At 43.4% G+C, this 16,434-nt stretch overlaps 2 protein-coding genes across 3 annotated transcripts; both read left to right on the top strand.

The window, feature by feature from the left end:
- The first annotated feature begins 879 nt into the window (after positions 1-879).
- alyref (Aly/REF export factor) lies at positions 880-3,963 on the top strand. Its single transcript, XM_080487878.1, has 6 exons — positions 880-1,269; positions 2,620-2,778; positions 2,860-3,007; positions 3,131-3,194; positions 3,275-3,461; positions 3,546-3,963. Exons 1-6 carry the CDS (start codon positions 1,033-1,035, stop codon positions 3,558-3,560), a joined length of 810 nt encoding a protein of 269 aa, XP_080344004.1. The 5' UTR covers positions 880-1,032; the 3' UTR covers positions 3,561-3,963.
- Positions 3,964-5,122: 1,159 nt separating this feature from the next.
- On the top strand, positions 5,123-15,667 carry arhgdia (Rho GDP dissociation inhibitor (GDI) alpha). 2 transcript variants are annotated; one of them, XM_080487060.1, is made up of 6 exons: positions 5,123-5,228; positions 11,658-11,851; positions 12,843-12,926; positions 13,415-13,491; positions 13,581-13,644; positions 14,060-15,667. In XM_080487060.1, the coding sequence occupies exons 2-6, from the start codon at positions 11,662-11,664 to the stop codon at positions 14,260-14,262; spliced, it is 618 nt and encodes a 205-aa protein (XP_080343186.1). In that variant the 5' UTR covers positions 5,123-5,228; positions 11,658-11,661; the 3' UTR covers positions 14,263-15,667. The 2 variants fall into 2 exon arrangements, with proteins under 2 accessions (XP_080343186.1, XP_080343187.1); XM_080487061.1 differs by having other exon boundaries at positions 5,186-5,800.
- Positions 15,668-16,434: the final 767 nt, after the last annotated feature.

Raw genomic sequence — 16,434 nt, forward strand, 5'->3', positions numbered from 1 at the left:
TACTTTCCCCAAATATTTCTTCACAGAGAACTGATAAAGTACAACTTCACATTAGAATTTAACCAATGTAAAGGTAGCAGATTTACACCCATTTTTACAAAAAAAATAAATGTTTGTTTTAATACTTTGTCTTATTCATTTAACACAAAGTATTAAATCACCAAACTCAAGCACATCATATAATGAACTGTTTGAATTCAAAGACTTCTACAAGTATCTTGGCATTCTCATCAGTATTTTTTTGGTTTTCAGAGTTCTTTTATAATCCCAGGGGGAAAACTTTGTTTACCTGTTGGTTGAAGGAGCTGTCTGAAAGACAAAAGCATCTTGCACAACTGGTGGGCTCAAAGATCATTGAAGAAAAGCAGAGGATAATAAATAAGCAAGAATAACAGCATTATTTATTAGCATCATGATTCTCTATGGGTGAAACTGGCACCTGTGTAATACAAAAAATGACTTAGCGCACCGGACTACGTTAAATCTTCGGAGCCTGGCAGATTGTTTAATATGCCCCAAACAAGAACGAATTAAATCCAGCAGGCTCCCCAGCAGACAAAAACACATAAAGTTGGGTTTCATCACATCTTCACTCAAGATGTTGTATTTGTAGTCTATCTTAAATCCCCGTGCCTTGAACGTCTTCTATGACAACGTTTAATACAAAAACGTTAACATTTTAACTGCAGTGATTGGATGATGTTTGTGAGGATGGTGTGCATAAACCGCAAAGTGCAATAAAAGCAGAATTTGGCATCAGTAAAATATGATAAATGACCTGAACAGACCCAGGTGTACAGATGATATAATAAAGACTTCAGTTGAGGAACAACACAGTGGCGTTGTCCGTGACGTGGTCACGTCAATTACGTAGAGCCTACGTCACAAACGGGTTCTCGCATTTACAAAAGTCTTTTCATTGTGCTCGAGCAGCCGCAGTGACAACAGACTCGAAAGGACAGAGAGGGACCAGCCGAGACTAGGGCATATTCTTATATTTCGTTCACAGTTTAGCATTACCGGAGCAGCAGAATGACAGATAAAATGGATATGTCTTTAGACGACATTATCAAGCAGAACAGGCAGCAGAGAGGCGGGAGCCGCGGAAGAAGTCGCGGCCGCGGAGGTTTAGGCGGCGGCCGAGGAGGAGGCCCCGGGCGTCTCGGACTCGGCGGCGGAGGATTTGGAGGCCGTGGCGGCGGATCCGGCCCCATGAGGAACCGACCGAACCTGAACCGCGGTAGAGGCAGACCAACGCCTTACAGCAGGGTATGAGAAAGTTAGCGGAGTTGGCTGAGAAAGGAAACCCTTCGGCAAAGCTGAAAATGCCTGGGGAACATCCTTCTGTTCACCGCTAGGCTTGCTAGCTAATCCTCTAGCCAGCTTGCTAGTCAAACGATTTAAAATGATGCCTAAACGCCGAGTTTTCCTCGGAGGAGAGCTCTGTAATGGGCGGTTAAGCAAAATGCAAATTGTATGCATAGTGTGTCCCTTCTCCCACGACCCATTTGTGTTGCATCATTTTTGAAGACGACGAGGCCTCTTGGAGAGAGTGAATGTATTAGCCACGCCAGCGCCATTTTGAATCGAGCGCCTTCGATTAGTTAAGTCATCCACTGTCGAAATCGGCTCTTTATCAGATCGATGGTGATGAGAGGATGCCACTTCATCGAGAAAACCCGCTCGAAAATGATTTTCCCCTATTTTTTGGAGCGTAGTTTTTTTTTTTTTTTTTTGTTCCAAGGCCGAGCGCAGCGACCAGGCGGCCTTTTCTCCCGGAGAGGCTGGCGGGAGCGCCGCTCGGCGCCTTTCCTCCCGGCGGTGGCCGCTGCTTTGTGGATGGATCAGTGGACTTTCTACCCCCGCCCGTCATAATTTTTCAGACAAGGCATATATCCAGCCTGTAATTGTGAATGGTAATCTAGATGAGCCAAACAAAGCCCCAGTCAAAATGGCGTGGTCTCAAAATGGACGCTGAGATAATCCACGCTCGTGGAGGGGGGCGAGCTACCCCCATTATTTATTCCCATCCACAACATCTTATGGACACTTCCCCTTCACGAAAGGCCCCTTCGTGGCTTTGTAAAGAACTCTTGGGCGGTCCAGGAAACTTGGTGCATCGCTGGAGGCTCCGCTGCTTCAGATGGCGACCCCCTGTGTACCCGAGGATCAGATCTGGAGGCGCAGATGGCAAGAGAACAATGGGCAATTTTTAGTTAGCCTGGGAAGTTGTTGAGGGCTTAGCATAGTGATTGAGGGTGGGTTTGGGGAATTGAATGATATCTGCTCAGTTTTTAGTTGGTTGTTACGGTTTAAATCTAATTTTAAAATAATGCTGCTAGGCTTATAATGTGTAGCATGTTCAATACATGTACATAGAGGTGATCCCCTTGCTTTTCCAGCTGTTTTGTGTCTCTCTTCTGTCTGGATTGATTCCCCTGCTTGTTGTGATGGGGTGGGCAGGGAACTTTGGGGAGCCTCTTGGGGGAGCTGAGCACCCTAGCCTCTGTTGGAAGTGGAGCCCCTGCTTGCCCCAACACCCAGCCGAGTGGACTCTGTGATTGACAGAGGCAAGGGGATCCTGAAGTCAGCAGGTGCGTTCTCTCTCATCTGTTGCAGCCAAAACAGCTCCCCGATAAGTGGCAGCACGACATGTTCGACAATGGCTTCAGCGGCTTCAATGGTGCTGCTGGGGGTGGCGGAGGAGCTGGTGTGGAAACTGGAGGAAAGCTCCTTGTCTCCAATCTCGACTTTGGGGTCTCAGATGCCGACATCCAGGTACTTCGACCCTCCCGTTGGATTTGTACCTGTCTTGAGTTTTATGTTCTTGGGATATTGACCCAATGTTTTGTCTTTAAGGAACTCTTCGCTGAATTTGGAACTCTGAAAAAAGCGGCAGTCCACTATGACCGGTCAGGAAGAAGTTTGGGAACCGCGGATGTCCACTTTGAAAGGAGGGCAGATGCACTTAAGGCCATGAAACAGTACAATGGAATCCCACTGGATGGTAGGTATTATGCTCAAGCTATGGGCAGAATGATCTTTCTTTCATTTATGATCACACAAACTTTTTTTTGGTCTATTTATTAAGCCGTGTCAGAGAATTTAAATTGATTGTCCATCTCATTAGGGCGGCCCATGAACATACAACTCGTCACGTCACAGATTGACACACAGAGGCGACCTATGCAGGGGTGAGTAGACATTGAGATGTCCCATTCAAAATGTTTTCAATGTGTTGTCCACCCTTGGTGACCCTCAACTGTATTTTCAGTCTGAACAGAGGGGGCGGAGGCATGCAGCGAGGTCGTGGCGGGAACTTCGGAGGCATGCAGCGAGGTCGTGGGGGACGTGGTGCAGGCGGTCCCAGGGGCAGGGGCAGGGGAGCCCGTGGTGGCACGAGCAAGCAACAGTTATCAGCAGAGGAGCTTGACGCCCAGTTAGATGCCTACAATGCTAGGGTATGTGCTAATAGTGACTGGCTGACTTCAATATCCCCCTTTTTTCCCCCACCGTGCTCTAATGTTGCTCTTGATTTCTTATAGATGGAAACCAGCTAGAAGATATGAAGCTTTTCCCGGTTGTCATCCCTTCCTGTCTGCACAGAAGGGTGGTTGTTACAAATGTGCAGAATATTTTACACATGGTTGTCTTCTGATGTGAATGGAATTGTTGTCCTGACCTATTCCTTTAAATGCTCCAAAGTGTTTTTTACCACTTTTTTTTCCCCCCGTTTTTTGATAAATGGTTTTGGCTGTAGGTTGACCTGGGTTTTCCCGGTTCTCTTTACCCTGTAGTAAACAAACTTGTAATAAAAAAATAAAAAACCTGCAGTGCATATTAACCAAATGAACTCTTGTTTTTGTATCTGTTTTGGTTGACTGAACATCATTTTAGTGTTCATATGTGAGACTGTCATGTGAATGTTGGTTACAGTTTCACAAAAATATAAACGGTGACATCAAGAATGCTTCTAAAAAATAGTGGTGGGTGAAGGGATATATATATATATATATATTGCTTAAAGACAATTGTGTGGTGGGTGTATGACGGTTCAGTGGACTTTAGGCCCTGTGTTGTCAGCTGCATGCTACACATATAGATCAATGTGAATTGACTGATTAGTTACACCATAGCTGTACAAAGTTGACTGCCAGCTGTTCATACAGTGCTTTCACTTGATGCAATCAAATACTGAAGACCTGATTTATGTTGCTTTTGTATGTAAACATCCTTCCATATTGAACTACTTAAAGGAGTAACAGTGCTAGACATAAGCTGCTTATACACATTTTGATGAACATCTCAATTGTGTCTTTCACTGGCCTCCACAACACGCCACATTGCTAATATACAAGTAATGTAGGGTATCCACCTGCCACACCTATGAGATAGTTGTCCGTACCTGTATTTAAACTCCATGCCTCCCTGAAACCCACCCTCAAAGTTGGTTAAAATCAAATAAAAATTCAAAGATATCCCTCAATAGATGTGCAATATAGTCAATTTGATCTTTGCCTATAGTCAGTAGTGCAGGATGGAAGATCCCTGAATGATATACCGGCCCTACACTACCTCAGTCCAACCACCAGAGGTCGTCCTACACTACGGTGGATTGTCCCGTAACACCCACTTGATAATCGATTCTCGGGTTTGTAATGTAGTGCCCACCCGCCACACCTATGACACATATAGTTATCCATTCAGCTTACATGAATGCAAGGGGGTGTTTCGTTGGTTGGAACGGCGTTATCTATAAAGCTTCGTGGTTCAAAACGAAGTGGCCATGACATGAACAAGACTAACTCAAATATTTGCACTTAAAAGACAATTTGCAAGCCCACGCGTGTCGATGAGTATTTTCCCGGAAGCGTTTTGTTTCGATAAAAAAAAAAAACACAATGTGTCACCAAATACAAGTTCCGGTTTGGATTTCATAATTAATATGTGCACATATAAATGTTGTGTTTTCTCTGGTTTAAGTATCATAGACATATAGAAACAATTGATATACCCACAATCATTAGTTGTAGTGGGATTACATCAAGACTGTATAATTAAACGGTGACATTAACGTGTGTAGTGCTTTTATTGTGAAGGGGTGTTGCAGGGGTCGATCGTGGGAGTGTTTGTTAGTTTTCTGCCCTTCCTTAGTTAGATTTCCTCCACCGATTCACTCTTCTTTCATTCGCTAGAGACTGTCCCACTCAGCCAGCAGGAAAAAAGCGGTAAGCGCTTAGAGAACACTCCCTAAACTCTTCTAATAACTCGATTTAAACTATAAGCCTGCATGTTTACGCTGTTAATGTGAAGTTAGGTTGCTTTTGTTAAACACAGGCTAACTTTTCCGCATAGTTTTGAAGGGAAGTCGCTTTTTTTTGCGTACAATAGTTATGGTTGAGTCACACTGTCAATTTCCGGTGACTTTTTGATGCTTTTAAAGTTATTTGCCTGGAGTGTGTTGGAGTTATGTCGGTTGTGAATTTCCGGGTGTTGATTCTCTTCTGACCCGCCACTGCCGTAACCTAACGTTAACACCATTCTCTGCATTTGATTAACAAAAACACAGCAAATTACTTTTTTGTCAAGTTGTCCAAGTGTTCATCAAACCTTTCTAGAGCTTGCTCTGCTTTAAAGTGGTTTAATTTAGTACAGTTACGGCGGTCATGTGGTGAATGAGCAACATTTCTCTACAACTTCCTGGAACTCACCTCAGTTTGAATTGGCTCTGATCGAGAAGAAACCGGCCTCCATTTTGGCTCTTTAGCAGTCAAGTGCACGGAGACAAAACGCTAACCAGGTGACTCCCGTGTCTCATTTCTCACGCCATGTGCTTGGCTGAATGTCTTGATAAGTGGTTAATCTCAGACGGCACCCAAACCGTAAATCCACTGGTTCTTCCGTGTGTGTTTTTTTTGTTGTTGTGTGTGTGTGTGTGAGACGTTGTCCTTTTGCAGAAGTGTAAACCTTCATCAAACTTCTCTTGCTTCTGCTCGGATTATGTGCAACCATGTGTTGACAGGTGGATGCATAATTCTGCATTTTACTGCGAAGGGGTGCAAAAGTCTGCAGCATAGATCTCACGCACGTTCTCAATTCCTGTAATAACAATTGAGATTTTTCACACAGAATTACTAGTTTGGGTTGATTTATTGTAATAAAATGCCATTTTATGAGAGTGTCTCTCTGTGTAGACATCCTTTAGTGAGCCTCCCGTGATAAATCATTTTCATGGCCTCCTTGCTCAATTTCACCAGACACCTGAGGATAAAAATGTGGGGATGCTGGCCAGCCCTCCACACAGACAGACCATCGTGTGTTTGCATTAGTTTTTCTTCTCAAGAGGCCACAGCTTGTTCTCCCATAATTGATGACTGTCTGAAGGAAGGCCTCGCGTTGAAGTATGAGGACATTTCACAGACCTTTGCTCAATGTAATCATGAAATCTCACGTCGAATGCTCACCCCACCCATTGTCTAATAAGAATTCTTTGTTTTCCTTGAAGGAAATAACTATCCAGCTGTAATCTTGCATTGTGTAGCGTTTGTTTCCTTTATCGAGGCGGGAGCCTGGGGAGGCAAACTGAGTCTGGGCATGTTTCTGAAAGCTCCTGCAGAGATGTGGGATGAGCTCTGACCTTTCAGCTGGCACCTCGGCTGGCCCATTCACTCGCAGCTTCCTGCTGCTATACTCAGTGATTTCTCACCAGTTATTTTTAAAGCTTCCTATTTGTCCCAGACCTTCCTGGTTTACAGTGTTTGTTTTTTTTGTTTAGTTTTTTTAAATCTACCACAGCCAACACTTTCTGTTGCTTCTTTCATGATCCAAGCCATTTCCGTGGGTCCCAGCTGATATTTAGAAACATCTTGGGCTATTAAATTGAAATTGACTATTAAACATGAGTCCAAAAGCAGTATTTCTCCTGCCTCTCATAGATTTTTCATCTCCCTGCACTTGTGGTTTATTATTCACTGCTCTTGTTTATTTCTGTTGGGTTCCTCAACATTGCATTAGTCCCACCCACACTTCCTCAAAGCTTTGGTATGTTCAACTTACATGCTCATCTTGTTGGAGGCCCTCTTGATTTTATTTCCTTTAATCCTCTCAAAGTAGTTATTTGGATTCCAGATGGTTACAGCTAATTAAACAAGTAGGCTTTCCAGGTTATCATCAAGTAAAAGACGTGTGCTTCACCTTTTCAGCATTGTGGTTGAGCGCGCTAAAGGATGTGAATCATCAAGCTCTGAAAAAGGAAGTTTGCAGAATGTCTTTACAGACAAAAGAGGCTGGTTGCTGCCTGGTGTGCAGTTCAATACCTGAACAGGAAGGCATGCACCATGATAATGTCTTCTAAGTCTCAAGCCTAATCCAGAAACTAGATCTGGCCCACAGGCCTATTTCTGCTATGTTAACTGCATTTGATCATTTATGCTATCACCCGTCTGTTGTGATAATTACAACAGCTCAAGTTGTGTTCGACTGACTGCACTGGCTTTAATCCAAACCAACTTCACACCAAAAGACAATGTGGGTTTGAATCAATTATTCTTTCAAAGGAGTCCAGGGCGCATCTCGACATAAAAAGCTGGCTTTTTACATCAGCATGAAGTGTAGTGAAACCTTGTAGATAAAAAAAGAGGAATCCAAAGGCCTCGGGCCTCACTGAGTGCAGCATGAAAGACGACTCGCAGACACCAGCGAGGATGAAAGCATCTGTAGATCTGTAAGCCACGAACTAAATGCCAAATCCACAAACGGTGTGTGCGAGTCACTTTTATTGAAGCAGCATTCATGTCTAATTTTAGTCTCTAAGATAAATGTACACTTAGATTCATTTGCCAGTGATTCACAAAGATGACTGATCAGCTGTATGATTTCCAATAAAAGGTTTGTCAATTAGATGCTTGATGATGACCCTCCACACCTCCCTTGGTGAAAAACTCATTTATTTTCTGAACATCCATTAATTATGGGACAATGGCGTACTTTGTGGGGAATGGGTTGGGCTGAGTTACGTCAATGATTGTAGTTTGTTTTTGCTTCTTGTTGGTTAGGCTTCCTGATCATTTTATATTCCCTCTATTGTCATTATCTTAGAACAGCAAAGTTCAAGACCACCAGAGGTTCAAGTTATAGAAGACTATACAGAAAACCCATACATCAATCAATAGCCGCGTCGGTGTAGACCAAACAAGCTGCACTTTATTTTGTTCAATGTTGTAATTTTATACTGAGAGCTGTAAAATGATTGTTTTTATTGCTCTTTTGAATCTGGTGAAGAAATGACAGAACAGCTTTTTTCTCCAACAAAGACTTACTACTAATAACCGATCGATTGGCTTTTTATCTCTTAGTATTAATATTCTACATGTTAACTATCACATCAGCTCAGTGTAAAAACACACACACACAGTCCGCTTACAGAGCCTGTATCATCCCACAGGGATTGCCCATTAACTTATCAGTTATCTTGACTGATATCTTGATGACACTAATGACTCTCACCAAGCGAATCCACTTGTTGTCTCACCACAAGTACCCCCCCCCACGCTCCCCGAATGCCTTTTAACCATTAATCCCACTCTTCGATAATCTTATTGCTCAGCAGTGTTGCTAAGTAACAAGGCTTAATCTCAAGGCAGGGCTGTTCGCCAAGCCTGACGCGTTTGTAAGTTTATGCTGCTTAGTCCTGGTCAAGAAAAGCGATTATCCTCTCGTGAGGAGAGAGTTAGGGTTAAGCAGCAGAGAGCTGTGCAGGTGAAGGTTGGGACGCCGATGTGGTGAAGTTCAGCAGCACGTCCACCGTTTCTTTGCACAGTCTTATTACCTCGGGGTTGATTCCCGGCGAGCCGAACAATGACAAGGCCTTCACTGTCAGCCTAATGTGTAGCCACGTCCCCACAGCTCACATTGTTTAAGTCTGGCAAAAAAAACTTGCCAAGAGTGTGTTGATGTGCGTATTGTTAAGAGTTAATCCACTTTATGGGACCTCGGGGTTTGTAAATTGTCCAATCAGCAAGTTCATAGTTAAGATGGCATAACTGAAAGAAGTGTCTGCAGAAACAATTTCTTCTCAATGTGTTAGCCTCTTAATGCTGTGTTTGACTGTGAAGGACCTTTAATAACAATTAGAAATACTACGCTGGAATAGTCTATTCAGTTTGCAAAGAGGAACCAGGTTTGGAACTAATGTTCAGTTTATGAAGCAATTTCCTTCTTCAACTGTCTACAAATGTTTGAAAGGAACCTGTTGTGTTAAGAAAAATAACATAGCCTGGGGTTATGATACGAGTATAACATAAGTGAAACTCCACAATATTTTGTAGCTTTTTCCCCCTAAAGATGTATGTTAAAATATGAATCCTAAAAAGTGTTGCAACATCCTGCAGCAAAGAAAAAACCCAATTTCTCTTTAGAGTTATGCAACGTTTTCTGTCTGAAACGAGCTTTGTGGGGTTTCCTTTTCGGGGCCCACCCTCTCTGGCGGCCCACTTTCTCTTGATTGGCTACCTGGAAGTGTCTCTTTCAAAAGTGCTTCCTGCTGACATGGAGCATCAAATGGTTGCAGATTGACACCAGCCTCGCTGTCTCATGACCATATAAAGAAACGAATGAACAGCTGACATCAGCTGGTTTAAACATGCTTATCCCCGAGCTCTGTCCTCAGATCAGTTGCTCAGCATGTGGTTACTGTATTATTTGACAGTTTTGCCTCATTTAATATGATCACCAACTATGTAAAGTTTTATTTGTGGCAAAATGCAGAAACACGCATGTCGCCTGCATTAGACCCGCACCAGAGGTGCAAATCTTGAAGCATGCTCCTGCCAGGCATCTAATGATTCATCCAGAAGATGACTAAATCTTCACTTGGATAAAGTGGAAATTGGAAGTTTTGACTTATTGATTTGCAGTAGGGAACCTTGTCAGTTTTATTTTATTTTTTGATTCCATTCTTCCTGCTGGGTGGCGGTTTGGTATGCCGTCGTCTCGCTGCTTGCTTTTGGAGAGTCGCTAGTCGTACAGCTGACTTGCTGAAAGAGGATGTGAGAAAAAAAAACCACCTGTTCCTCTCCACCTATGACGGCATCAGCATGCTATCTGGTCCCGTCTCCTTCACCTACCCTCACTCTTCATTTACAGTCCCCTACAGTGAACACTTGCACGCAGCCGAGCAGCCAAAAGAGCAGTCTGTGCTTTTATGGGAGCTCATTCACCCCCAAATCGGGCCTCTGTATGTGTGTAAGAGTGGAAAAGTGTTGTAATTTCAGTTCCTGTCCGGTGAATACCAAACTAAAGAGGACTGCCCAACAGAGTCGAGCAAAGGGTTAAGAAACCCAACAAACCAGTTTTTGTGTTGTCATTTATTAGTGTTCTTGTGTGTGTTGGGGGTAGCCGGTGTCATGAGGTGCAGTCAGTCAGGACTGTTTGTCCTCTGCTGGTTTGTTTGCGGTTTGCTGGTTTGTTGGTTTGTTGGTTTGCTCGCACTGATTTATAGATGCCAACACGTTGAGTGATCCGTGCGTGATTTAGTAAAGGCTCTATTATTGCATTCAGATGTCATTCAAAAAAAAGACCCCCCCGAGATTTCTTCTTTTAGATTCTGTGTGAAACAGGAAGTGGAGTTCTTTCAACATGCAATTGGGAACGTGGAGTTTCTTGTTCGCTGAGAGATAAATAAATGTGACTGACCCACAAGAGTGCCGTGTCTTCTGTTTACAAGACTGAAGAAGTTGTATCGATTCCTCTAATTTAGTACATTTATAGTTTTTCTTTCAACGACACGGATCCAAACTAAACTATCACCGGCAACTTGTTAAAAACACGCTTTGCGTTTAGGTCGGCTTCTGTGGCACTATTGGTCTGATGTGTGTCTTGCAGGAATGGAGAGAGCTTATTTCATGCAGGTGTCTGTCAGCCTTTAATACGTTTTCCTCCCCACATGTGAGCCAGATGTTCTGACGCCGTATGGAATATCTCCAAGCCCTCACATGTTCAGAGACAACAGATGACTTTATGTTCTTGTGCCGTTGCCAGGGTCAACATCTCGCCCCTCAAATACGTAGTGACGGCAGTGCCGCTGGGTGTAAACATGAACATGCTCAGCAGCATGTTGTGGCGAAGGGGAAGGCGGCTGAAGCTGCTGGGAGCTCTGATCATCAGATTTTCTGCTGTGTGTCACTGCGATGGCCTCAGAGAAACTGGCCCCGCATGTCCTGGCTCTTGTCTCAGTGTGCACCCTTGACTTTTATTAACATATTACATATTAGCAGAGTCAACCATGAGAAATCACAGCTGTCCATTGCTGGGAAACTGCTCACAACAAACCTCAAGGCTGGTCCCTTTTCTCCGCCGTCACAGAAACGTTGCTGCAGGGTGTTTCAAACGCTTGCAGAGCGTGTGCCGTCATGCTGCAGACGCTACAAGAAAACTGGACATGGCAGGGATTTATGGCTTCATATGAACTGCTGCTGTAGGCGGCCAGTGCACCAGGTCAAAGTTCACTCTGGTTTCTTCGTAACCTTGTAATCATCCACCAGCCGGATATCGAATAACCAAATCTCAGTGTTGCTATGTGTAAATTTGATCATGCCGAGAGGTGAAGGTGGTCTGGTGTGTCCTCGGTCATTAGTTTCCCCTTCTCCTCTCCTCTGTAGCGCCATGGCAGAGCAGGAGCCCACAGAAGAGCAGCTGGCAGCGTTGGCAGCAGAGAACGACGACGCCGACTGCCAGGTCAACTACAAACCCCCGGCCCAGAAGAGCTTGCAGGAGATCCAGGAGCTGGATAAAGATGACGAGAGCCTGCGGAAGTACAAGGAGGCGCTGCTGGGAAACGCCGGAGTGGTTGCTGGTCAGTGAATGCACCTGGGTTATTATGATTATCCTCCACTGTGTGCGTGTCCATCGCTTTGTTTTCACAACCCGGTTATAAAAGTTGCTTCATGATTGTTGTATTTTGACGGGGGGTAAAATATTTGTTTTGAAAGCTTGTAGTTGTATAACAAACACATAAGACACTATAAGGAAGTGAGGTGAGGTCATGAGGGAAATTTATCAGATGAAAAGTTTTCAAATCTGTTCATGAATCTTAAAAACGGGTTTCTTATCGCATAATGCACACAGATTTCTGTTGAGTGACTTTACACTTCCTCAAGGATCTGTTTAGCTAATGAAAGTTGTATTATAATAAATTGCATTTCTAAATGGGTTTGACGTCTACGTTTGACTGTGCAATGACAGTCTACTGCATCTAAGCTGGGAAGATATTTAAATACGCATGAGTGACCAGGTGATCCTGTGTATTGTAGTTGTACACTGCTGGTACGTTCAGGATACAAGCGATCCAAAAATGATTGTTCTGGAAGCATCTACAAAGGGGGGGGCAAACGTTTATTATGGATGTGGGTGCAGCAGTTTAGCTCCATGGGAGTTCAGCTTGTAGCAGCAGCTTCGCTGTGACGGAGTGAGAGTCAGACGATATCAGACGGAAGAGTTTAAGCCACGATCAAAGATGGCAAAAGAATCGCTCAATGTATAGTAGCATGTAGTCTACATTGAGTCTGTTTGTGGACTTAAACGCCAGCATGAAGAACATTTCAGTCGCTTGCCCTCAACAGCTTTGTTGTTGAATGAAACTATTGAAGTGCTAAAGTCTTTATTGTCGTGAAAAATCTGAAGCAACTGCATCTGAATTTGTTTTTGTTTCCATCATGACCTTGAAATGACTGGCCACCCACTTTTGTTTAGACACATACTGTGTGTGCTCTTATTCTTGTTTTGAAGAAAAACATTGAGAAAATACCAGACGTTTTTAATCGGTTCTTCCTTCTTCTTGATGGTAGATCCCACCGCTCCCAATGTTCAAGTGATGCGAATGACTCTTTTATGCGAAACGGCGCCTCTGCCTCTGATCCTCGACCTGCAGGGTAAGTAGAGCCGATGTTCTGGTGACACCCATGTGAGTTTGGATAAAAGTCAATGTCGGGTATTTGGAATAAAAACTATTGATTTAATGTTTTTCCTTTTACATAAAAGTGTAAATCACGTCTGATCTGCTGTGTGAAAGGCCTTATGGTAACTGGGAAGTTGTGGCTCTTGTACTAATGTGAGGACCTGTTGGATCATTAGACCACTAATTACTGGTTAGTAATGACATTGTTCCGTTGTTAATGGGCTAATGAGACATTTCCTCATTCTCTTGGCCCCTTTCAGACTGAGCTGTATCAAAACACAACTTACTTGAGTACTATTGCCCCCTGGTGGTCAGTCTCAGTACCACAAGGCATTGACGCTCCAAACTCAGATGGTCGCTCTTTGTTAAATTATTCTATAGAATTATTGGAGTGTCATTTGTATAATAACATGTTATATTTCTTGACCTTTGACTCTCTGCTGCACTGATTTCTCCTGCCAGGAGATCTTGAGGGCTTTAAGAAGAATCCATTTGTGCTGAAGGAGGGTGTTGAATACAAAATACAGATCAGCTTCAAGGTGGGAGAACCTCCGACAAGGTTTCCACTTTGCTCTGTTTGTATTTGTCGGAAATGGCACTGCATATCATGTGTTTCTCCATTCTGCAGGTCAACAAGGAAATCGTGTCGGGCCTGAAGTACACCCAGCAAACTTTCAGGAAAGGTGTTAAAGGTGAGAGTTCTTTGATTCAGTCATTACGTTATTCCATTTTAGTCTTCACACAATAGAAACTGTGTTTTAGAGCAACATCTGTGCTGCTGTGATCAGATACTGTCTTTAACGGCACTTTATTTTTGAGAGCTTTCTGTGTTTTTTATATGAATGTACATTTTTCTCTGTCTGCTTCTGTAAATGTAGTGAACCAAGACGGTTTGTTTGAGAGCTTCTTGTTTATGTCAGACTTGATGCTTATTCATGACACATTCACTCAAGTAGACAAAAACTGGGCTGCAATCAAGGATTTGATCTACGAGTTAATTTGTTTATTTTCTCTAAACCTCCTGAGTTGGATGTTCTACCTGCCGGCGCTGCCTCTGCCCTTCAATGCTTCCCTGAACGTGTTCGCCTCTGTCTGCCTGTCTTTCAGTCGACAAGTCGGACTACATGGTCGGCAGCTACGGGCCCAGACCAGACGAGGAATACAACTTCCTCACCACCACAGAGGAAGCGCCTAAAGGAATGATTGCCCGCGGCACCTACATCATCAAGTCCAAGTTCACCGACGACGACAAGCACGACCACCTCTCCTGGGAGTGGTCCCTCGCCATCAAAAAAGACTGGAAAGACTGATCTGGCCCTTTGCTCGCTCGCTCTACTGTCACTGTCTTCCTCTGCTCTTTCCCGGCTTTCCTTTTCTTGCCGTCATTCCATAATCTGTGTCTGGATTATGTGCTGCACGAGGTCTTGCTGTCTCCGTCCATCCTTTTCTTTATCCGTTTCTAAAGACCAATCACGGCATCAATAATGCTGAATCGGTTACTTTATGATAAGTATTAAATCTTAAACAAAAAAAAATGGAGAAAGCAAATAAGGTGCACAATCCAGATTTTTAGTGGCAGTTTGTTTATAAGAAGAAAAAAAAAGTCAAATGCGTTTCACAAGAAGAAGAAAATTCTGAACCGTGTAATTCCTTCTTCCTCATACCACTTTCTCTTCTTTCCCTATTTCGCTCAACTCTTCAGATTATTTTGTACGATTGCCATGATCTGCCTTGGGGTATAAAAAAAAAGAAAAGACGTACAGGAAGCTGTGGTGCTGCATGTACACGGTCACTGAGCAATCATTGCTGGACACAACTTTTGGACTCGGCCCTCCTAAAGCCTTTGAGCAGATTATTAGTGCTCGGGTCTCGTTAAGTTATCTGGAATTCAGGTCACCTCTTCCTAGATAGTTTAGCACCCACCGCGCTCTGCTCAGAGAACGCAGGAAACGTATTACCTCTCACTCTTTGAACCCGATTCTTTAGCTGTGGCCGTTCCTCGCCTCATCAGGGTATTTAGTTGTTTTATTTTTAGCAGCCATGTGGCCTTAACACCAACTGTTTGGGAAGAAATAGAAGATCCAGTTCGACCGTTTGCCTTCAGATTCAGCTTGACAGATCGTGTGGACATCACTGAATAAAACATGTAACGCATGCACAGGGAATTGGGACTTTTAATTGTCTTCATTTCAGGATTGATGGTTTGTAGCAGCCATCACAATAATGTGTTGACCACAGTTGCAGTGTAGTTTTAATGCACTGGATCAGTGAATCCTCGGGTCCAGCGAGGGCTCGGTGTCGGTCGGTGTCCTCTCCCGTCTGCGAAGGCAGTTAAATATTCCTACTGTTGACTCTGCCGCCAGACTTTTCCAACCACGTGCTGCTTCCGCTGCTTGGCGGCATCGTCTGCCCGAAGTCGCTGAGGTGAAACATTGCATCTGGCTCCCGAGCCGGTGCAGAGACGCCAGTCCTCAAACAGACACGAATGGTGAACACATCCTGCCATATAATTGTGTTTTTCTTTGAAAAAAAACTTTAAAATTAAAAAAAAGAAAAAAAATTCAATGTATACACTCCATAAGTATGTGAATGATTTCTGTTCGCCTTCGTTCAGCGCTCATGTGTCTCTGATGTTTTTCTCTGTGGGTTGAGTGAGACTGAATTTCCTACAATTTACTGATCTGCTGTGTACACATTAAAGTGTTCAGACTGGGACGGTGTCGTGTGCTTCATTCATTACTCATTAATCGTGTTGGACAAAGCAGAATCGAAGATGGACAAGAGACGACGCTTGTGAGCTCACAGAGCAGCAGATTCCAACGCTGGTGGGTGGGAGAGATTAGATTGTCTAATCTGATGCCAAGTTTAAAAAAAACAAAAAAACATTTTAACATTCATCAGCCTGCGGCAGAAATAAGGTTGAGGTTTTTCAGAAGAAATCGCTTAAAGATGGATTTCATGTTTGTGTAAAAATGTTAATTTCCCAGGCAGACTTTCTTGCTGAGCTGGTTAAAAGTTATACAATAACATTCAAATGACGTGTTGGAAATTGACCAGAAAACTGATATTTGCTATCTGACGGGTTTTTGGAGCTACTGAAAACTTTCTGAAAAAAGGCGGCTAAATGATGAACCTTCAGAAGCAGGACTGTAAAACAGGAAGTTGCAGTGGCACGTCACCACAAACAGAAATCGCAGGACTCAGTCCCCCAGGAATTCACTTTGTGATTAATAAAGTTGAAGGATTAATTTTTCAGAAAGCTCTCCCAAAGCTGTGCTGTGGAACTTTATTTCCAAATATATTTTCTGGTCACATTGTTGCTCACTAATGTTCGGAAGGTCATTTCTCGACACTGCAGTACCACCCAGAAAAATGAGATTTTTAGTTTTAATGTGTCTAAATGAGGAAAAACCGCAAAAATCTTTAAAGGCTGCCGATTTTGCGCGGGAATTTTCATTAATGCCTTCAAAATTGGAAATGCC

This window comes from Lipophrys pholis, assembly GCF_963383615.2.
Source record: "Lipophrys pholis genome assembly, chromosome: 19".
In the NCBI taxonomy this organism is placed as follows: domain Eukaryota; kingdom Metazoa; phylum Chordata; class Actinopteri; order Blenniiformes; family Blenniidae; genus Lipophrys; species Lipophrys pholis.

Bases quoted from the DNA above. Each gene is read 5' to 3' on its own strand.
- alyref (XM_080487878.1), top strand. From the start codon at position 1,033: ATGACAGATAAAATGGATATGTCTTTAGACGACATTATCAAGCAGAAC. The intron at 1,270-2,619 runs GTATGAGAAAGT...CATCTGTTGCAG, and splicing joins GACCAACGCCTTACAGCAGG to CCAAAACAGCTCCCCGATAA. The intron at 3,195-3,274 runs GTGAGTAGACAT...CTGTATTTTCAG, and splicing joins CAGAGGCGACCTATGCAGGG to TCTGAACAGAGGGGGCGGAG.
- arhgdia (XM_080487060.1), top strand. From the start codon at position 11,662: ATGGCAGAGCAGGAGCCCACAGAAGAGCAGCTGGCAGCGTTGGCAGCA. The intron at 11,852-12,842 runs GTCAGTGAATGC...TCTTGATGGTAG, and splicing joins AAACGCCGGAGTGGTTGCTG to ATCCCACCGCTCCCAATGTT. The intron at 13,645-14,059 runs GTGAGAGTTCTT...CCTGTCTTTCAG, and splicing joins TTTCAGGAAAGGTGTTAAAG to TCGACAAGTCGGACTACATG.